General features: G+C 53.8%; 7 protein-coding genes across 7 annotated transcripts; 4 read left to right on the top strand and 3 right to left on the bottom strand.

Moving 5' to 3' along the window:
* Positions 1–1,412: 1,412 nt before the first annotated feature.
* On the top strand, positions 1,413–4,134 carry J4E90_006987 (uncharacterized protein; the record flags this gene model as incomplete). Its single annotated transcript, XM_051436529.1, has 2 exons — positions 1,413–3,776; positions 3,841–4,134. The coding sequence occupies 2 exons, from the start codon at positions 1,413–1,415 to the stop codon at positions 4,132–4,134; spliced, it is 2,658 nt and encodes an 885-aa protein (XP_051289275.1).
* A 2,134-nt stretch (positions 4,135–6,268) lies between these two features.
* On the bottom strand, positions 6,269–7,135 carry J4E90_006986 (uncharacterized protein; the record flags this gene model as incomplete). Its single annotated transcript, XM_051436528.1, has 1 exon — positions 6,269–7,135. One exon carries the CDS (start codon positions 7,133–7,135, stop codon positions 6,269–6,271), a length of 867 nt encoding a protein of 288 aa, XP_051289274.1.
* Positions 7,136–7,265: 130 nt separating this feature from the next.
* Positions 7,266–8,520, top strand: J4E90_006985 (uncharacterized protein; the record flags this gene model as incomplete). Its single annotated transcript, XM_051436527.1, has 8 exons — positions 7,266–7,298; positions 7,357–7,420; positions 7,473–7,532; positions 7,589–7,687; positions 7,738–7,931; positions 7,983–7,994; positions 8,046–8,363; positions 8,419–8,520. The coding sequence occupies 8 exons, from the start codon at positions 7,266–7,268 to the stop codon at positions 8,518–8,520; spliced, it is 882 nt and encodes a 293-aa protein (XP_051289273.1).
* A 297-nt stretch (positions 8,521–8,817) lies between these two features.
* J4E90_006984 (uncharacterized protein) lies at positions 8,818–10,188 on the bottom strand (the record flags this gene model as incomplete). The annotated part of the gene is made up of 1 exon (XM_051436526.1): positions 8,818–10,188. One exon carries the CDS (start codon positions 10,186–10,188, stop codon positions 8,818–8,820), a length of 1,371 nt encoding a protein of 456 aa, XP_051289272.1.
* A 1,182-nt stretch (positions 10,189–11,370) lies between these two features.
* Positions 11,371–13,020, top strand: J4E90_006983 (uncharacterized protein; the record flags this gene model as incomplete). The annotated part of the gene is made up of 1 exon (XM_051436525.1): positions 11,371–13,020. The coding sequence occupies one exon, from the start codon at positions 11,371–11,373 to the stop codon at positions 13,018–13,020; it is 1,650 nt and encodes a 549-aa protein (XP_051289271.1).
* Positions 13,021–15,001: 1,981 nt separating this feature from the next.
* On the top strand, positions 15,002–17,243 carry J4E90_006982 (uncharacterized protein; the record flags this gene model as incomplete). Its single annotated transcript, XM_051436524.1, has 3 exons — positions 15,002–15,039; positions 15,132–15,761; positions 15,821–17,243. The coding sequence occupies 3 exons, from the start codon at positions 15,002–15,004 to the stop codon at positions 17,241–17,243; spliced, it is 2,091 nt and encodes a 696-aa protein (XP_051289270.1).
* Positions 17,244–20,014: 2,771 nt separating this feature from the next.
* J4E90_006981 (uncharacterized protein) lies at positions 20,015–21,345 on the bottom strand (the record flags this gene model as incomplete). Its single annotated transcript, XM_051436523.1, has 2 exons — positions 20,015–21,208; positions 21,262–21,345. The coding sequence occupies 2 exons, from the start codon at positions 21,343–21,345 to the stop codon at positions 20,015–20,017; spliced, it is 1,278 nt and encodes a 425-aa protein (XP_051289269.1).
* Positions 21,346–21,510: the final 165 nt, after the last annotated feature.

Raw genomic sequence — 21,510 nt, 5'->3', positions numbered from 1 at the left:
CCAGAATTGGTATCCTACTGATCATGGAAATAATCAAATGTAAGCTCTGTCATTCGGTTACCCATCCTGATCAAAGACACATAGGCAGCGTATGATCGCATACGTCCGAGGCGAGATCTCACTAATAAGACAAATAGGTGCTGCGATCAGCCAGGAAAGGTAGTAGCGTGTGGTTCTCAGGGCTGCTTCTGCTACGATATAGAGCAGCTTGCCCCATCATTGTCAATTCCGCCGCCAACACCTTCCACATCGTCGACCACCCCATCAACTCAATCCCCTTCACCAACGAACTCCTCGGTGACCGACATGACCTCGACACCCGAACCCAGTATCCCTCCAGCAGCAGCAAACACAGCCTCACCTTCTAATAGTGCAGGCGGTCTCTCCACAGGCGCCAAAGCAGGCATAGGAGTGGGTGCAGTTTTAGGAGCTGTAGCACTTTTCGGTCTTGCCTTGTGGCTCGGTTGGATCTTGCGCAAGCGACGACAAAGTCCATCCCAGGACCTGCCAACAGGAGATACCGAAGCGAAATATAACACCCGTAGTATGTGGGAGTCTAGTCAAGGGGCGTATAGAGGTCCAGGCGAGCTTCCTGGAACGACGAGTAATTATGAGCTGGACGGTAGGCAGATACCTGCGGAGGCTGGCCACTGAAGTGGATGTAGTTTAGTGGTGTGTCTGGATGTCATGCTTTGGTTACTGTTCCGGTAGTGGTAGCGGATTCTGGATCCGTAGTGAGTAGTGTATGTATCGATGTGGTTTAAGCGCTCCATTGTCTATTGGAGATACCTGGAGGGTTGCTGTATTTCGGGACCAACAGGACCATAACGTAACTTCGCGTGGTTGACAGCTGAGCACAATGCGACCTTACCCGTTTAGGACTAGGCATATGGCTATCCAGTGTCACTACCACAATCTGTGGTATTTCGCATGATACAATAGATTCAAGTAAGGGAACAATGCATCTAGTGGACCTTAGCCTAATCCTTCTCGTGAACCTAGTGCTAGGTCCTCACATGCTGCTAGTGTCCACAGTGCTGTGGGTTGGGCGGCGCAGGATGGGCAAGCTGGGAAAGGGCCTTTTGTCTTGTCGAGAAAATTTGCCTCAACAGCAGCTCGAAGCGCGCAGGCATGCAGGAATGATGCCTGAAAAGTCTGATCTGCGGCTGCCGTTCTCCATGCGTACAAACTTAGGTAGCTGTCTCCGGCGGCGCTAGGGAAAGTTCCCTGTGGTCTGGGGAAGCAGCGATAACGGCGCAGCGAAATTTGTTGCTTCCGCGTCATATCTCGAGACCCATTTGGTCCCTCACGGCTCCACAGTCTAGTCACCGCAGCAATTCGCGTTGGATTAAGTCGCCCAGGGCCCGAGCAGCGACTGCGACTGCTTCTGCTTCTTGGGAGCGACACTCACCATGCAGAGCTTTGTACGAGCCGGCCGTGTGGCTGCCCGATCCTCCTCCCGCGTCCTCGCCAGCCAGACGCCGCGAGCCCTCCCGCGAGCACTCGTCGCTAGCACGACTCCGAGCCGCCTATACACCACCTCTAAGGATGGAAGGAACTCGTCCATCTACGCCGCCTTCCTCAACCTGCTGGCCAGTTCCAGCTCCCGCCGCGAAGTCGACCAGTACCTCGGCCAGTTCCGCTCCGTCTCGCCGCACCAGTTCGCTGTCGTCAAGGTCGGAGGCGCCATCCTGACCGACCACCTCGAGGAGCTATGCTTTGCCCTCCAGCAGCTGCACGCCATCGGCCTGTACCCCATCATCGTCCATGGCGCTGGCCCGCAGATGAACCAGCTGCTGCTCGACTCGGGTGTCGAGCCCGACTTCATTGACGGCATACGCGTAACGGACAAGAAGACGCTGGGCATTGCGCGCAAGCTGTTCCTCGAGGCAAACATGGACCTGGTCATGACGCTGAAGAGGGATTGGGGCGTGCCCGCGCGGCCCATCACCGCGGGTGCTCTGCAAGCCGACTACCTGGACAAGGAGAAGTGGAAGTACGTCGGAAACATCACCACCGTCAACAAGAGGCAGATCATGGATGCGCTGGAGAACAAGGAACTGCCCATCCTGTGCTCCATGGGCGAGACGCTCGACGGCCAGATCCTCAACATCAACGCCGACGTGGCTGCCGCAGCTCTGGCGCGCGAGTTCCAGCCCCTCAAGGTCATCTACCTCTCTGAGAAGGGAGGACTCTTCAACGCCGAGTCCAAGCTCATCCCCCACATCAACCTGGAGGGCGAGTACGACACCTACATGAAGCAATCGTGGGTTAGATACGGCACGAAGCTTAAGATAGTGGAGGCCAAGAAGCTCCTGGACGGTCTCCCGCGCACGTCGAGTGTAGCCATCACCCACCCCTCGAACCTCGGAAAAGAGCTGTTCACCCATACCGGAAGCGGCACTCTTATCCGCAACGGCGGCAGTGTGAAGGAGACCAGCAAGTTCGAGGATTTGGACGTCCCTGCTCTGCAAGAGGCTATCACCAAGAGCAAAGCCGCCGACGCTGCCGATGCGGTCAACAGATATATCCAGAACCTCAAGACGCGACCATTTGAGGTCTTCCATGATGATTCCATGGGCGTCGTTGCCGTCGTTTACCCACCGACTGCCGACGGTGAGTTCGCACAGCTTTCGCACTTCAGCATGACCAAGGATGCCTTCCTGAACAACCTGAACGACTTGGTCTTCCAGCGCATGAAGCAAAAGTACCCCAAGATGTACTGGATTGTAGACGACCAGTCGCAAAACTACGTCAAATGGCACCTGGAGAAGACGGATGGCTTCCTCCGCCGCGAGAAGGAAGTCTTCTGCTGGTGGGGCGCGGCTGAGTCTTCCGAGATCTTCTCGCTCCTCGAGAACTACCAGAAGCAGGGTCGCAGCATGCTCAAGGACAGCTTAGATGCTCAGTTCCGACGGGCGGCCGACTTTGTTGCCAGTCTGAAGCAGGGCCAGCAGACGCGGGGCTACGCGACCGTTGCTGGCCAATCTGCAAGGCCTCAACTTAGACAGAACAGGACTCTTCCTGCGTCGTCCCGAGGCTTCGCTACCACTGCATCGCGCTCAATGGATACCACTAACCCCAACCCGCCATACGGTATCAAGCACAAGCACAGGGACTACCCTGCCAAGGTTGCACTGATTGGTGCGCGAGGCTACACAGGGCAAGCTCTTATCGAGCTGCTTAACAAGCACCCCAACATGGACCTGCGGCATGTATCATCACGTGAACTTAACGGCAAGAAGCTTGAAGGCTACTCCAAGCGACAGATCACTTACGAGAACCTGTCACCCGAGGATGTAAAGAAGATGGCCGAGAACGGCGAAGTCGACTGCTGGGTCATGGCCCTGCCCAACGGTGTGTGCAAGCCCTTCGTCGATGCCATCAACGAGAGCGGCAAGGAAACTCTCATTGTCGATCTGAGTGCCGACTACCGTTTCGACGAGAGCTGGACCTACGGACTACCAGAGACCGTTGACCGCGCCAAGATCTCCGACGCTACACGCATCGCCAACCCTGGATGCTACGCCACAGCTGCTCAACTCGGCATTGCGCCTCTGCTTGAGTTCATCGGCGGTCAACCGACCGTCTTCGGTGTCTCAGGCTACTCCGGAGCCGGCACCAAGCCCAGCCCCAAGAACGACGTCAAGAACCTCGAAAACAACCTCATCCCCTACAGCTTGACAGACCACATCCACGAGAAGGAAATCTCACGGCAGCTAGGCACTGAGGTTGCTTTCATCCCCCACGTTGCAGTCTGGTTCCAGGGTATTCACGTAAGTTCACCCTTCCTTCCCATTTTAAAAAGGTCTTGATCACGTTACTAACATTTCAAAACAGCACACCATCTCCATCCCCCTCAACCGCACAATGACATCCCGTGACATCCGCAACCTCTACCAGGACCGCTACGCCGGCGAGAAGCTCGTCAAGATTGTCGGCGAGTCCCCGCTCGTCAAGAACATCTCTGGCAAGCACGGCGTCGAAATCGGCGGTTTCGCCGTTCACAGCTCAGGCAAGCGCGTCGTCGTTAACGCTACGATTGATAACTTGCTCAAGGGCGCTGCGACGCAGTGCTTGCAGAACATGAATTTGGCGTTGGGCTACGGTGAGTATGATGGTATTCCGTACTAGGTGCATGGACGTCTTAAGGAATGGGAGTGGGCGGATGGGTGTTGGTGGATTGGATTGGAGGGTTGAGGGATTGGTGGATTTGGGGCATTGGTAGGAATGAGGAACAGCATCATGGTTTCTTAACATGGAAAATAAGGAACTATTGGCGCATTTCGTACGTGTGTGTATACGCTAGACAGGACTTCTTTTTAAGAGAGTTGAGAACTTGTAGATATATCCAATTGCAGAGCGTGTGTTCAAAAGTGGGCTTTTTTTCTTCTTGACTTTGTCTGTTCGCCCGCAAGTTTGGGTACTAGACATCCCAGTCTTTCGTCAACTAAACGCAATCTCACCTTGAGAAAGACGCATTGTTTGGCCGCCTACGGGGTCGTATGTAAGGTGTAGGGTAAGTCGTCATGTTCATGTTTGGTCTCGAGGAAAAGAGTTCATCATGGTTTTGCATGGGAGACTTAGGGGGAAAGGCCTTGGCATACGCCCTACCACTTACTCTCAGGCAGTCTCATCACAGCGATATCATTCAGATGTCACGATAAGAGATAATTCTAAGATACGAGTCAAAAGGTGTTGAGCATGCTCTTGTATTACTAGGAGACCTGTTCAAAAGGACATATCATCCACATGTGTTCGGGGCTGGAAGCAGATGGGCCAGCGACGACAAGGTCCACATGCAGGCACACCCAAACCCTCATGCATCCAACGAATACCGCCTCCTCACTGGTCTCGTAGACTCGAACGCCCCTCACCTACATTGTTGGACGCTCAAATTGACTTCGACACTAGACACACCTCCACCCCAATCCGGAAGTGTGCAAAAGTGCACTAAGGCCATACAGGTCGTGCGAATCCCTGTCTTTTCGAATAAATCGAGTCTCTCCAAACATTTTGCGAGCAGGTGGGGGGATGATTGCTCTAGAAGAGCAAGCAAGCGAGGGGGCGTAGTGGTGGAAGCCAGAGCCCGGGGGGTGTCAGGCGGGAGAAGGCTTGGCGGCCCGCACTGTATATACTCGCACCGCCCACTACCCACTTCCGGCCCTCTTCCTGCCTCTTCCTCCCCACTACCCCTCTCCGCATAACCCTCCCATAACATCTCTTCTTGGTCGAGGAAGCAACTTGGAGGTCTTGAGAAGGCTTTGCACATCGCTTTGAACTCTCTTCTCGCTTTTCCCACAACACTGGCTGCATCGAGGCATCACCATGCCGTCGTCGCCGTCGCCAGCACAACAGTCCGCTCGCCAGGCACCAGCCATGCCAGGTCAGAAGCAAGAAGGGAACGAGTATCGTCAGACGACATACCACAATGGACGCAATATCCAGATCGAGGAATCTCGTCGTCGCTCCTGGGCAGTCCGCAAGATCGACTCTCCAGTCCAGGCATATACCGACTTCGTCTTGTACCCCATTGAGAACGAGCATACATATCCTCAAAGCCGTCTTCAGCAGGTCGAGCAATCTCACCCCGCACCGAGAGGTTTGGCCGTAGGACCCGGTGAGAGACACGTGACACACGTGACTTCTGCCAAGCACACGTCGAAAGGAGGATCGAAGCCAGTGGTCCTTCATGGCTCGGCAAAGTCGAGCCAGAACTTGCCGTTAGAGTCGAAGGGGGCTTTACACTCCTCAGCGGAGCTAACGCCTCCTCCCACACCTAGGCTAGGCCGGTTGCCGACGCCTGATCTGGATGAACTGGACGAGGAAGCACGCTTTTGCGATTGTGGCGGAGAATCGTATGTTACTAAGCGTTGTGCTGGATGTGGCTTGGAGGTCAATTACTGGTCGACATGATCTCCTACTTGACGAGGTTTTCCGGTCTCTCCTTTTCGTGATGGTCGCCTTGGGTCTGGTATTACGGTTCTTTGCTTTAACCCGTTCTCTTATCTCTGAAGCTGATTTGTGTGTGCCGACGAAGGCCCACATGCCGCGAGCGAGCACTGCTAGTTCTCCATGCTCACGCAGCCGTCGTTACTTTCTCGACGTCTTTTCTTACGACTGCGGTGGCGTTTGGCGTTTGGTTTCCTTTGGCAAGGAATGTTGTTGTTATCCGACTCTTCGCCACACTCCATGCATAGCAATGACAATGCTACCCCAAACTGATTGCTCCTGACCTAAACGTCTAGAATAGTCTAGGACGAGAAGATCATTCCTGCGGCCGTTCGCTCTCTACGACAAAGTATTTGCCAGACTTCCGTTCCGCTGAGCCCAGAACATCCCAATCCTCCACATCTCTCGCATCCACAGGCGTAGGATCTCGTTGTAGCCGCTTGTGATGCTGTCCTATAACCTTCTCTTTATCCAAAGCATCCCTTAGCGTCTCCAACGTAATCGTCTGCTCTTCTTCTGCAGCCATCGTTTCGTCCCGTATAGCCCGCAACGGCTTCACACCTGTTGTATCCACTTCCTGGATCTTGCCCACAAAGTGTAATTGCGCTGCTAGTGTGTCTAGCATCTTCTGCTCTTGTTCGGCCGTTTCGGGTGGCGGGAGGGCTGATAGGCGGAGGAGATGATGTAGTTGTTGAGAGGTAATCTGGGGGGCGTCGGGAGCGCGCGTCTTTGGTGGTAGTAGAGACTCGACGGACCAGGTGGGCTTTGCTAGAAGCTCTTCGAGTTCGTCGGGATGGATGCCTATCTTCTTCGGTGCCGGCTTTTCCTCATTCCACAGATCCTCGTATCTTCGTACATGTGATGGCATGTATGAGCGTATTTGCAGGTATTGTAAAGGCTTGCAAAACGTCGTGAACGCAAACGCGCGACGTGCCGCCATGATGGATGTGATGCGCGAGGCGGGATAGAACGTTTGTCGGGGCGGAACAAGATTTTCGTTGTAGACCGTGTGATACTTCAGCGCATCGATATAACGGCGATCTTGCTCTTCTATCGCGAGACCCGAGCGACGCTGCTGTGAATGTAAAGTCGTGAAGCTCGAGGCGGTTGCAAACACTAGTGCGGATGCAGTAACGCCGCCGCCGAGGTCACAGCCCTCGCATGGACCAACGTGGGTCGTCATCGCATTGAGACAGCAAGTGCAGCCACCTGTCTCGACCAAAGTTTCAACATAACGTCTGCCTGCGCAGTCACATACTCTATTCATCCCCTCTCCACGTCGTATACCACCAACTCTAGAAAATTCAGCGAATATGGCCGGCGATCCACGAGCGCTGCTGCGACAGGTGGGGCCTACACTCACGACCCAGCCACACAGCAGATAACTGATATCGAGGTGGACAGGCAGAAACTTCATTGCAGAAGGCAGGCGGTGGCTTCAGTTTCTTCAGTAATAAGGCAGACAAGTGTATGGTACAGACAGCGGCATATGTGCTCTTTTTGGCTGACGCACGTGATAGATGAGGCAGCCGCAGAGCAGTTTATCGCTGCAGCAAATGCGTTCCGCATGCAGAAAATGGGTATGGGCAGATGCATCTTGCACCACAACGTGATGTTGAAGGTTAACGAACTCCAGGCAAGGAGGCAGGCGAGGCTTTCGAAAAGGCAGCATCAGTACAACGTCAGCACCTGAACGAACCTGATGACGAAGCAAACACGCTCACAGACGCCTTCAGTATGCTTCTACTCTCACGTTGGATTCAGTTTCAACTAACGCGACATCAGAGGCCTACCGCAAAGATGACCCAGAAGCCGCAGCGAGGTGTTTAGACAAAGCCATTGCGCATTACTGCGCCAAAGGCAACTTCCGCCGCGCAGCCACTCACAAGCAGAACCTTGCCGAGCTCTACGAAGTCGAGCTTGGTGACAACGCCCGAGCCGGAGCCGCCTACGAGGAAGCGGCTGGCTGGTACGAGAGCGTAAGTACTGTATCATAATATACTCTGGACTACATGCTAACCTATCTCTAGGACAACGCCGAAGTAATTCACCCAACACCCAACTTTTTGGCAAAAACTAACCAACCCTCACAGGCACTCGCCAATAAGCTTTGGCTCAAGACTGCTGATCTCGTCGCCCTAGAAGGCAAAGACTACTACAAAGCCATCGAGCTTTACGAGAAGGTCGCAAAGACCTCGATCTCCAACAACCTCATGCGCTGGTCTGTCAAGGAATACCTTCTCAAAGCTGGTATCTGCCAGCTATGCACAGGCGATCAGGTTGGCGTCAACACTGCGCTTGACAGGTACAGGGAGCTAGATCCAAGCTTCCAGCAGCAGAGGGAGCACGCGCTGCTTGTTGATCTGGCAGGTGCGGTGCAGGAAGGCGACCAGGAGATGTTTGCCGATAAGGTATGTTTTCCCAAGAATTACGCTTTCCAAGAATGCGTTTATTGACGCGTGATAGCTGTTCCAATTCGACCAGCTGAGCAAGCTCGACAAGTGGAAGACCACGCTTCTGTTGCGGGTCAAGAACACGATTGAAGAAGGAGGCGAGGACTTCTCGTAGAAGCCGATTATTAGGAAGGGTTTCTGCTCTACACTGCGCTCTAATTTGCTTTTGTGTTCGGTGTAGACATTGTGTCTTTGGATCCTACAATAGAATGAGATCTCACAACATCACCGTGTGCAGCATAATGATGATCGCGATGTCTGTATCAATTCGTTCATTTACTGTTCAAAATTTACACGTGCTAGTGTGAAGTACCCGCTCCGCTGGGAAACAAGGCTATTATACATGGAATATGTCGTAAAGATCGTTGCGCTGCAAGAACATACAAACTCAGTGCTCCTATGAAGCCATCGCTTACAACTCCATGTTTTCAACAAGAGGCTGAAGGCGCTCCTTAAGGTCCTCGACGTCGAGCTCCTCACCCTTCCAGAAGACCTGCTCGCCACCAGCGGTCTTGGGTGGGATCAAGACGTTGGAGACGACCTGAATCACGCCATCGCTAGCAACGCCGTCGTGGACAGTGACGCGCGAGAAGCCGTTGATTCTAATCTCAACAAAAGGTCCGTAGCGACCGACATCAACAGCGAGGTTCTTGCCGCAAAGGGCAGTGGGCATGTCGTAGTGGTAGCCTCCCGGACGCTCCTGAACAGAGTCCTTGTCATCCTTCTTGCGTCCATCGTAGAACGCATCGGAGTAAAGCGTCTCATCAACAACGATGTGGTACTTTAGTAGAGCCTTGAGGTACTTCTCGCCGTACATTGAGAACAAGAAAGCATTGGCGCGCGCACCAAGTTTCTGGAACGCAAAGTTATTGGGGGCGAAGAAAGTACCGCCGTTGTGCTCGTACTCTGTGCTGTTCATCTTGTCGAACAGACCGGTCTTTCCTAGACCCAGCTCGAGCGTGCTGAACTCGCCGGGGAGCAGGTCGATGATGGAGGCGACGTTGGGGGGAGGCACGAGGATGGAGTCGACGCCGTGGACGACGCCGTTGGTGCCGAAGATGTTGACGGCTACGAGGCGGCTGTAGAAGTTGATCGCGGGGCCCTTGAGTGTAACGCGGACGGTCAGGCGCTGCGAGTGGCCTAGAAGCTTGCTGGGTGCGTAGAGAGTTGGGATGGTGTAGGTCTTGAGTACGCGGCCAGCAGGGTACAAGTCGTCGGTGACGTGGTACAGGAGGATGTCCTTCAGAACCTCCTTGGAAGGCTTGTGGTGGTGCTCAGGGATCTTCTCAAAAGCCTCGTCTGTGGGGGCGAAAACGGTGTAGTTTGCCTTGGTGCTGTTGAGTGCCTCGACGATGTCGTCAAACTCGTTGATCCACTTTGCGAGCTTTGTAGTGTATTTGCTCTCGTTGATGAGCTCGTAGACTGTGCGGTTTGGCTTCTGGTCGTGCGGAGGGTGGTGAGGCTTGCCGTGATGTGGCGGCCCATCGTGGCCGTGATGAGGGTCCTCAAAGTCAACGACACTGTCGTCGAATTGGTTTCCCTCTAACCACGACTCAACGTCGGCGCCAGCATGATGGATCTTGCTGTAAACATCCTTGGCACCGTCCTTGACCTTTCTGAACGCATCGTCAAGCACGCTCTGGGCGTTGTCGAAAACATTGTGAGCGCCATCGACAAGCTGCTTTCCAGACTTCTCGATGTTGATGTTGGAGAAGACTTCCGGTTCGGTAATGACAAATGCAGTCGCCAGAGGCAAGACTGGTACAACGCGTGAGAACCGCATGGTGACCTAGTGAGTGATGGGGAATCGGGGGATGGGGAAAAGTTGGTAGAGGAACACAGGTAAGATGTAGCTAGGTAGCGAAGCTAAAGAGTAAGCCGAGTCGATTACAACACCACTGCGTGGCGACATTATTGGGGGGCGGAGCGTCGGTAAGTGACCCGCTTGTTTGGGTGTCGGACTACAAGGCGGACGAATTCAACGAACCAGAATTGTGCCGGAGGGGATAGAGGAAGATGCTGCAGCAATGCTTGGACAGTTTTGCTTTCATATTCACTCGTATACCTAGGTACAAACACCCAGCCTCGAGGTATACGTCCGACACACCGTCGAGGCCGCGAGGCGGCGTGCTGTACGTACCAGGCTGTCAAGGACGCGTCAGTCGATCTTCCCCGCGTTTCCACGGCGGAGGCGGATGTGCTGGATGGCGACGACGTGACTACGTCATGATCACCGATCCATCTCACCACCCGAAACTTTGAGTGTTTCGTAGCCTTCAACCGGGTAAGTCTGCGATCTGAGATCCAGTCTTTGGGATGCTCTAGCGGATGTGTATACACTTCCGCTGGGAACCTCCAACATTCAATCCGCATGGGATGCTTGGGGTGTCTGGCTTATCACGTGATGACGCGCTTTCGGCGAAACAATGTACCGGAGGGGTTTCGTCATCGACCCATCAATAGCACAAACACATCAGGGCTACTTGCTTCCGGCTAATGCTACAACGCAGGTTCGTCACCATGCGTTATTTTCGCTCTGCGCTTTCTCTGCAAGGTACGAGGCTAGATCAGCCAGTACCAGAAGCCTACGCGTATGCTGTTACTTTGTTTGCCGGTTCTCCGGTTGAGCACATAGCCAACACCCGCAGTGGGCCGCGGAAATGCATCCTTCATTGGCTGCCATGCCTTCAACGGGGCCTTTTCACTGCCAGAAACAAGCTTTTTACCAAGCAAATGTCAAGCTTTTCAGACTGGGTTCTGCCTGGGCTGCATGTTCGAGTTTTTGCTGCATTGCCGGTGTGTCTGCGAGCGATAACGGACGTAATGTGTCGTCATGCGCATGTACGCTTTCTACGTGTACCAGCAAACACTCGTATAAGACTGACGTTCTCTGCGCGATACATGCAAAACTTGCACCAATTCCAATCTGTACTAACATAAACACCTCCTTCGAACATCCTTCATCATGGCCGGACTCGCTAGACACGTTGACACCGATGAGCTCCTCGAGACTCTGAAGGACCACCCCATGCACAAGGCTGGAGGCCACAAAGCTTCGAGCCGGGCGACATCACACATCACACCATACTCAAGTCGCTATGCCGCTGGTACCGAATTGTCGAAATTCAAGATTCCTCAAGATGGTGCTCCGGCGGACGTCGTTCACCAGTTGCTCAAGGACGAGCTTGATCTGGATGGGCGTCCAAGTTTGAACTTGGCGTCTTTCGTCGGAACCTACATGGAGAAGGAGGCCGAGCAGCTCATGATTGAGAACCTGTCGAAGAACATGTCAGACGCTGACGAGTACCCTGCAATGATGGATATGCACGCACGGTGTGTTTCCATCATTGCTAATATGTGGGGAGCACAGAAGGGCGAGAAGGCCATTGGATCAGCGACTACTGGTTCGAGTGAGGCTATCCATTTGGGTGGACTTGCAATGAAGCGTCGCTGGCAAGAGAAGAGGAGGGCGGAGGGCAAGGATACTTCGAACCCCAACATTATCATGGGCGCAAATGCACAAGTCGCACTGGAGAAGTTTGCAAGGTACTTTGAGGTTGAGTCACGTATCCTGCCCGTAAGCGAGGAATCGTCTTACCGTTTAGATCCAAAGCTGGTGAAAGAGAACATTGACGAGAACACTATCGGTGTGTTTGTCATTCTTGGTTCCACATATACCGGACATTACGAGCCTGTCGAAGAAATCTCCGATATCCTGGACGCTTTTGAGAAGGAGACTGGTAACGACATTCCCATCCATGTGGATGCAGCATCCGGTGGCTTCATTGCCCCCTTCACCCACGCAAAGGCTGGCAAGAAGTGGAACTTCGAGCTGCCGCGAGTCAAATCCATCAACACCAGTGGACACAAGTTCGGTCTTGTCTATGCCGGTGTTGGTTGGATCATTTGGCGAGACGAGAGCTACCTTCCCAAGCACCTGATCTTTGAGCTCCACTACTTGGGTGGAACAGAAGAGTCATACACTCTGAACTTCTCCCGTCCAGGAGCCCAGATCATCGCGCAGTACTACAACTTGATCCATCTGGGATTCTCTGGCTACCGCGCCATTATGGAAAACATGTTGGCCAACGCACGGCTACTGAGCAGGGCGCTCGAGCACACGGGCTGGTACCGATGCGTCAGCGACATCCACCGCAAGAAGGGCGACTTCAAGTACGAGAAGGGCAAGAAGCAATTCGACGAAGGCGACACAAGTGCAGACTACAACGCCGGTCTCCCCGTCGTAGCCTTCACGCTCACCGACGAATTCCACAAAGACTTCCCCCACGTCAAGCAGGAAGCAGTCAGCAACTTGCTCCGCGCCAAGCAGTACATCATCCCCAACTACCCCCTCCCGCCCGGTGAAGACAAGACCGAGATCCTGCGAGTAGTCGTCAGAGAAAGTCTGTCACTTGACATGATCGATAGACTCGTTACGGATATCTGTGGGGTCACCGAGATGCTGATGAAGACGGATGCGGTTGATCTTGCAGCATTCCAGCCTGGCGCCAGCCCCAGTATCGAGAAGACGCATGCTAATAAGGGATTGAGGAAGGAGCATAAGCACAAGGCGCAGAGGCCGAGCTCGGACGGCGTGTATCGGACGGTTTGTTAGATGGATCTCGCGATCGGAGATGTGGCGGACGCGGGCTGTGCGGGTGGCGTGGGGGAGATATGGGATGATCATCAGGCCATGGTGGGAGGTAGGCTTGTGAGGCGTTTGTGGCTGTTGGAGAGGATCAGTCGAGTGTCTGTGGTGGAGTAATGAATACGCATTGATGAGACTGTCAGACATGATTAGCCATATTTGATGTAATGAGCATGTTCTCGTCACCCTGGTGTCGTTTGCTGGAACCTTGTCTTGTCTAAATAGATCAACTGGCAGACGTGATGTTGGTTCGAGCAGTCTGTCTCTCAATGGCGTCGACGTAGGCTTATAATCATATGCTGTCAACAGAGATATCCTGTTGGAATATATATTATTGAAAAATGTTTGCAGGATAGAACTGTGGCTGACCCAAGTGATCAGGCTCGTTCTCAAATTATTGAATAACTGCTAACTGCGCATGTTCTGTGTAAGCCTATCGCGACTGGGAGTCATACGAGCAGTGTTTGTGTTGGTTCAACTTGGACTTGAATTTTCTGATGCCTGTTGTTCCCGCAGTGACGCAGTTCCTCTTGCGTACGTGGGGGAACGATGTTTCCCCGTCGTCAATCACTATGTGGCACTGCTACGGCTGTCGCAACTATTGGTGCCCGCAATGATGAACGCTTTACCTTGTGCCTTGTATGAGGCATTTTTACTAGGCATGTGTCGATTGCCTTGGTGTAGGTTTGATTTTCAGTGTGGTGTAAGACCTTGTTTAGATTAACAGGCAGCATGGTGGAGTTACAGCATGTTCGGGCTCGGTTGCCTGCAGATTACAGTTTTGGGATGCGATAAAGAAGGAGTGGTTCCCAGTCGCGCTAGTCCTAATCTGGAGCTATGGGGTGAAGGAGTGAAGGAGTGAACCGTTGAACTGGCCGTTCTCGTGGATTTAAACATGTATCTTCATTAAGATGGTTTACCTGGGCGTTTCATGGCAAATCATGTTGGCTTTGAAAGACTGGTTCTCTAGAGACTTGGCGCGCTTGTGCATTCCAAGGTTCCTACGGCTCACCCAGCTATCGCCGTTCTCCTACGAGATGGCGCGGCCCATGCCCAACACATGGCTCACCCACGATCACCAGCAAGACTGTCCCCTTCCATCGACGTACACGTCTGTGATACCCTGCGCAGTCGACCACTCTATCCGAAACTCGCAGCTATTGGACCACGAATGCAACGGCGGCATACACATGCGGCAGGCTCATCATTACCAGCGCTTGGTGATGGGGTGCATAATACAGCGTAGAGGGCAAGCGAGGTGGCACCGCATTAAACAGTCTTTGGCCATGGTCTGCGAGTCGGCGAGACTTCGGACAGGCTGGGAACGGAGCATGCCCGGTGTCATGTCATACCTCGAGCCGGGTCGCAGCCACGTGCCCCTTGCGGTACCTGGCACACGATTTCCGCTCCGAATCGACGAATATCGAGATCAAGCTGCACGATCAACGCTGCTAAGATGAACGATTAGCGGTCCCTGCGCGGCTGCTTTGGGCGCCGAACCGTCTAGAACTCAGGTGGTCCCTAACCAGTCGCGGCATGGCGCATGCAATGCACGTCTCGCGATCGCTCCGTACTTCCATGACAGCACGACCATCGCCAGCTTTACGCTCCCTACGAACGCTCGGCCCGTCCCCAAGTCGCTCGTTTTGCGTCCCTGCAGCGGCCATAGCGAATTGTGGCGGCGCGCTAGGCCGTCCCTCACGTCATAATCCTGGTTGGCGATGCTGCAGCAAGCATCACCAATCTTGAACCGGATCTCCTCAGTTTCGACCATCTGTACCCCTTCCGGTGGAGAATACCTGATATGGCTGACAGATGACATTTAGGGCACCTTTTAGTGTCCAGCGGCCTCGTGCCCTAGAAATTTCGGTGAGAGCCCCATTGTCGCCTTCATAGGGTCATGACGTCCCACAGGCCCTGAAGCTTCTCTTTCGCCTGCGGCACCGCAATGCTCCCGACTCTCCACTACCAGGTCTTCTATGAATCGTGACCTTGATGTTACGACGTAGTTGCTCCTGGCCGCCGTGCAACACCTGCGATTTGTTTGTTTGTTCCGATTGTTGCACTCGCAATTTTAGTGCTGCCGACGACGAACCTCCGATTATGTCCAGCCGCATTCCTCGCATCTTGCTCTATGTACTCAGTCGCGACGTCCGCCTTTCAGACAATCCTGCCTTCCATGCCGCCTCCCTTCACGCCGCGCGCCCAAACTCCGCGAGAAACTCTCCAAACGGTGACAGACGGCACCGCGATGACTCGCTGACCTCGGAACACGGCGGCGCAAACTTTACGCACCTCTTACCCGTATACGTTTTTCCCGCCAACCAGATCGAAGTGTCCGGTTTCCTCTCCTCCCCAACCGACAAAAGCCCGTATCCCGAGGCGCGCAGTGAGGTGGCCAAAGTATGGCGGACAGGACCTCATCGCGTGCAATTCATAGCGGATGGTGTGTGGGACCTCAAGGAAAAGATCGCGGGGCTGAACTGCGGCTCTGGATTGGAGATGCGCGTGGGCAGAACTCCTGAGGTGGTCTCTGACATTCTCGAGTGGTACTCCAAAGGCGAGCACGAGGGCAAGATCAGCGGTATCTGGATGACCGCCGACGACAACACAGAGGAGAAGAAAGAGGTGGACAGCGTAAAGAAACTCGCGGAAGAGCATGGAGTAGACTTCAAGGCCTGGGCCGACGAGAAATACTACATAGACGAGTAAGTTTTGCTCTGGAGTTCTGTCTCTGGATCTGGGAGAGTACGCTAACGCGCAACAGCCGCGACTTACCCTACGACAAGATCTCCGACCTACCAAATGTATATACCTCATTCCGGAAAGGACTCGAACCACTGCGCGAACGTCCTCGCCAAACTCTACCCACGCCGTCCCAACTCCCACCGCTACCGCCGAGCATACCACCCCAAAAACAGCCATTTACTATACCCTCGTCTTTGGAAAAGTTGAAGAGAGTTCTGCTGTCTCCACTTGAGCAAGACAAAACATATACCCTCACTTGGCCACCACAATGGCCGACTGATGCTCAGTCAGCGCATCCTTTCTCAGGAGGAGAAACTGCTGGTCTGAACCGCATAAACCATCTTATCAGCTCTGGGGCTATGAGCTCTTACAAGGAGACAAGAAACGGCATGCTTGGTCTCGATTTCAGCACTAAGCTTTCAGCCTACCTTGCTCAAGGTCACATCACCGCCAGGCAGGTCCATTGGGCGATGCTTGATTTTGAGGAGGGGCGTGGCCCTGGCGAAAAGATAGCTGGCTACGGAAAGGGTGAGAACGCCGGGACAGCAGCCGTACGTTTTGAGCTGTTGTGGCGAGATTACATGCGGCTTTGCATGCGGAAATTTGGGCATAAGATGTTCAGTCTGTACGGCATTCAAGATCGTGGTACCAAAGGCCAGAACGGCCAGTCACAAACAAAGAAGTGGAAACGACTAGACAAGTCTGGTGGAGCAGGGGACGATCCAGCCAAGACGCTTGAATCTTTCCAACGATTCCGTTCTGGACGCACTGGAGTCGGTCTCATCGACGCGTCAAACCGCGAACTCTTCGTCACTGGGTACACGTCGAACCGCGCGCGGCAAAACGTCGCCTCTTTCCTGTCATCACACCTGAACATAGATTGGAGAGTCGGAGCCGAGTGGTACGAATGCCTCCTCGTGGACTACGACCCCGCTAGTAACTGGGGCAACTGGCAATACGTCGCCGGCGTCGGTAATGATCCACGGCAAGGCCGGGTCTTCAATCCCGTCAAACAAGCACTCGACTACGACAAACACGGCGAATACATAAAAGCATGGGTACCAGAACTACGGGGTATCAAGCTCACACGAACGGTCGGCCCTGGAAAGGAAGAAGTAGACCAGCAACGGTTGATGGGTCTTTACCAAGCATGGAAGCTCAGCGACTGGGAGAAACAGAACCTGGGTCTGAAGGGCGTTGACTGGGTCGAACAGCCGCTCACTAGGATACAATTCCAAGTTGGTCGTGGACGTGGTGGTGGTGGTGGTGGTGGCCAAGATGGAAGGTCGAAACGAGGCGGTGGAGGCGGAGGCGGAGGCGGAGGCGGAGGCGGAGGCATGCCTTGGCGGGGGAGAGGAGGAGGTCGTGGTCAGGGTCCCGATCGCAACTCTCGACGTAGAGACGATGATGGTCCTACCATTGTGAGCAGTGAGCGAGCTTGAGTATTGCGCTTTGCTCAGGCCTGTCGATTCTCCCCGTTTCTGTATGATACTTCGCGTGTGCTCTTGCTTAAAGCCTCGCGTGATTCGAATGCATTTTCAGTACTTATTCAATTTCATCATTGTTTGTGAAGTTTCGAAGTCTCTTCGTCGCAAGACAGTTGCGTCATCATTTGTCCTGCTAGCATCACGTCTCGCAATGGATCGCGACTCTTGTCGTCACCAAAAATAACGGTATGTCACGAGAACCTATAGCTAAGAGTCTCACGCATGATTGCGACACATGGTGCTGGTCTGCTATGAGGCGCAAACACCATCATCCGTCATTCCATCTGCCCAGACAGATACAATTACTTGTCGTCAACAATCTACCACCAAGGTAACTAGCGACCGTTGTTGTTCAATAATCCAACGCCACCATGTTCACAACTCAACCCATGTTGAAACAAATCACCCTATCCATCCACTGAGCATCAAGTCGTATAAATTCATCACACTGAAAACTACCTCGCATCCTTCCAATCTCTCGTTCCTACCGCGTGCACACCAAATCTCCCCTTCCCCAAAGGCCCCCAAACCGGTGAGGCCCAACCCCACTCCAGCAATTACACTACACTACCCGTCCGGGGCCATGATGACGCGCATGCCCGGCCCAACGCCACAGCAGATCATTGAAATGAGAAAAAAAGGACGCTTAGTAGCGCTATGAACCACCCGTCTGTTCCAGCCGAACGCATGAGTTATTTCCCAACCAGTAACAACTGGCCACTGACGTGCCATACCTAGGTATGGCACGTTCAACCAGTTACAAGCCATACATTCAGAATCAGACTTGTAAATTCAACGCCAATATCATCCGCGATTTCCCCCCTCGACATGCGATAGGTGGGCGGCGTCGAGCCCCGTTGGCCAATGTTTGCGATACTCGCCCGTAGTCCACCGTCTGTCTACGAGAGGGTGTGGTAGGTAGGTAGGTAGGTAGTTCGCCGACTTGTGATATTCGAGTGCAGGTGGTGACGTGTGGGGACGGGATTGGGCTGGGAATAGACGCAAGAGTAGGTAGGGAGCTGTAGTGAGCTGTAACGAGGGCTTATGTGCGTAACGCAATTTGCGGGCATAGATGTTCAGAGGCTTGACTAGTTTGTCGAAGTAGGTTGTGGTGATAAGGTTCCAGGGCTGGAGTGTGCGCACGAGTGCACATTCTTAGTTACACGGGCATGTATTTCTGTCTAAAGGGTGTCTCTTTCTACGGCCCCTGCTACTGCTATTGTGTCCGCTTTAGATCGAACTACACTGAATTCTGAGTATATACCTAGGTAGTCGGTCTTTCTTCTTCAAAGTCATAGCTCCAACCCATGGCGTTATGCTTGCCCCATGATTACGTGCCCGCATGCACCTTCAAGCCGGAAATATACTGTGACTACATACATCTTGTACAAGAAACCTTCCGACGGCTTGATCAGCCCACTGGCCTGGCGTAGTGTCTTTCCAGATCGAAATTCTAGCGGACGAGCCGCGTCCAGCAGGTCTTACGTCCGGCATTCTCAGTACAGTTGACGCTCGAGCCTGTTGCCAGTCGTGTCCCGTCGTGTGTGTGGAAGCCACAGGTGTTCTAAGAGTCATGTTGAAAGAATTTCTAATGACGACACTCCATGCTCGGATCGTGTGCCGTCGCATCGTCACTCCCCAATTCTGCACTGACCTGATCAGAAGCGCTGCACACATAGTCATTGATGACATCTCGATTGATTCAACAGACGCGTAGTGTCAGAAGACGGCTTGCGCGTTCTTCGATCCAGCTAGCAATCTGACCTCCATCACGCTGTAACGAATTCCAACGTTTTGACTGACTAGCAAGACGTTATTAGATTTTCGTCGGCAAGCTTCCAAGACTTTTGCCATGTGTCTTGGGTGATCTGACTTGATGTATGTAAGGAACCCGACACTTGGCCCAGCGTCACCAAGCGTCGAGGGTGACACGCGCACCTTGTGAGAGTGCAAGACTACCACGTAGTCATAGATAACTCAGTTCTCCTACCTGGCGTGTCAGCGTCTATTCGGATCTATTAACTATGTGGTTACCATGTTTAGAAGAAGCGCAGGCTCATCACTAGAACTCATCTGCGTCTTTTCAGGGGATGTCGGGAATGCAAATATGTTTGCGTAGGCTCAAGTCGCAGGAAAGATACAAGGAAGTGTGGAATAACGGTCAAACATACGACAGCACAAAATCACTGAAGTAATCCTCGATAGCAAAATACCGCCTAAGCAGTCTTCTCTCCATTCCACCTACACATCCTCTCTCTCTAAGATAAATAATCATACAAAACCCCTTCCACCCCACAATCCTCAAACGAGAAAGGAGACGACAAAATGCAAAAAACGCCACTGGGTCGAGAACATTACCTCGACACCCCCCAGTTCCCATGCCATGGTATAACGAAAGGAACCCAAACACCATAACCCTTTCGTCCCGAATCCCAAAGTAGGGAAAAATTGGCCCAAACGCCTGATCCTATGCATCCATGCATGTTTCTGCTTCGTCAGTTGATACACGTACACCCGTTCTTTACACTCCGACTCCCAGCCCTATCCTTATTCCGGCATCCGCTCCCCGTCCAAATTTTATCTGTATCTCCCTCCGCATCTCTATCCGTCCCCCCATCCACATCCACATCTTCATCCGTATCCCCCTCGGCGTCTTTAGAGGAATTCTACTCCGCGGGTGGACTAGCCACACGCTGCTCTTCCTCTTCCTCTTCTCCCTCGGAACACTACTCTCCGGGACTCGCCACACTACCCCCCGGCTCCACACTCGCACTCGCCCTACTCCTCTCCTTCGCACCGCCACCCAGACTGAGCTTGATCTTCTTCTTCTTGGGTGAATCGCCGCCGACATCATCGACATCTCTGTCACGCTTGCCTTCCCCTCTTTCACTACTCTCACTATGTTTCCGATCACCTATATCCGGTCTTCCTGTTTTTAACTTGACTTTCAACGTGCCGTTACTGCCACCACTCCCATTAGACGGTTTATCGCGGTCCGCTTTCTTAATGTACGAGCTCTTCTTCTTCATCTTGCGGCGCTCGGGGGTATCGTCGGCGTCGAAGTCGTCTGCGTCGTCGGTGGCGGCGAGGCGTTTGACAGGGGAAATGCCCTTTGATTTACTGCTTGTTTTGGTCTTCTCGGAGGGGTCTTGGGAGCCAGGCGCAGGCGTGCCCATGCGGCTTCCGAGCGGCGTGTTGCCGACGCCTGAGCCTGTGCCGTTTTGACCAGTGAGTTTAGCCATGGCGTTGCGCGAGGACTGGCGGCCGCTGATGCCGAGGCACTTTTCGAGGTGTTGGGCGAATCGCGTTATGAGTAAGCTGCGCTTGCAGTTGGGGCAGGTGTGCCAGGGGATGTACGAGGCGGGCTTGCCGCCGGTGTTGAGTTTGATTTCCTTGGTGTCGCCGCCGGCCATGTCGGTGTCTTGGGAGCCGGGGGTGCCCACGCTCTCCTTTTCGGCGTTCTTCTGCTGCTGCTTGATGAGCTCGCGTTCCTTCTTGCTCTTAGCCATGTCGGTGGGGAACGGGTTGCCGTAGACGTCGTGGCCAGATCGCTGGACCCACGGATACAGCATGCAGTACTCCTTGGTCAGGTCTGGGTTCTGCATGCCCTTGCCCATGATGGGGTGCATCAGCCGGGGCAGCTTGCAGTGCGGACATATGATCTCGGGCGTCGTCTTGAGCGGGTTGCCCTTGAGGAAGACGCGTCCGTTCTCGTACTTGGCGGCGGATGTCTCAGCGATGGGTATCGACGTGGCGCCCGTCGTGTTTTGCTTCTGCGACTGGGGCTCGAGGTTGGCGAGGGCGATGGATTCGGCCTGAGTAGCCGCCGACTGCATGCGGAGCAGCTTCTCGGAGCGGTGGCACGACAGGGCCGTGGTGAAGACGATGTTGCTCAGCAAGTCGTCGAGGATGTTGGTAGTCTGCGACACGATTATTAGTAGCCGAGGAGGCGGTTTGCGGCGGACAGGCGTACCAATTCTGCCAGCGCGTCCGAGGGCAGGCCGACGGCAGCGTCGACGCCCTCGGCCTGGTCGTCTGCCGGGCGGTCCTCAGACATGACGCAGCTGGGCGTGGTGGACGGGAGTGTTCAGGGCGTGGAGAAATGGTTGCTGAGACGTTAGCGGCCACGACGGGAGATATCGCGCATCCCTGCTCCGGCTCCGATTTAGCGCATGCAGCCAGAGTTGGCCTACCCCACACACCCACCCACACACCGAGAACT

This window comes from Alternaria incomplexa (genome assembly GCF_024043165.1).
Source record: "Alternaria incomplexa strain BMP 0042 chromosome Unknown scaffold_10, whole genome shotgun sequence".
Classification (NCBI taxonomy): domain Eukaryota; kingdom Fungi; phylum Ascomycota; class Dothideomycetes; order Pleosporales; family Pleosporaceae; genus Alternaria; species Alternaria incomplexa.
The sequence above is the reverse complement of the archived record's forward strand: the minus strand, read 5'-3'. Positions and strand labels throughout refer to the sequence as shown.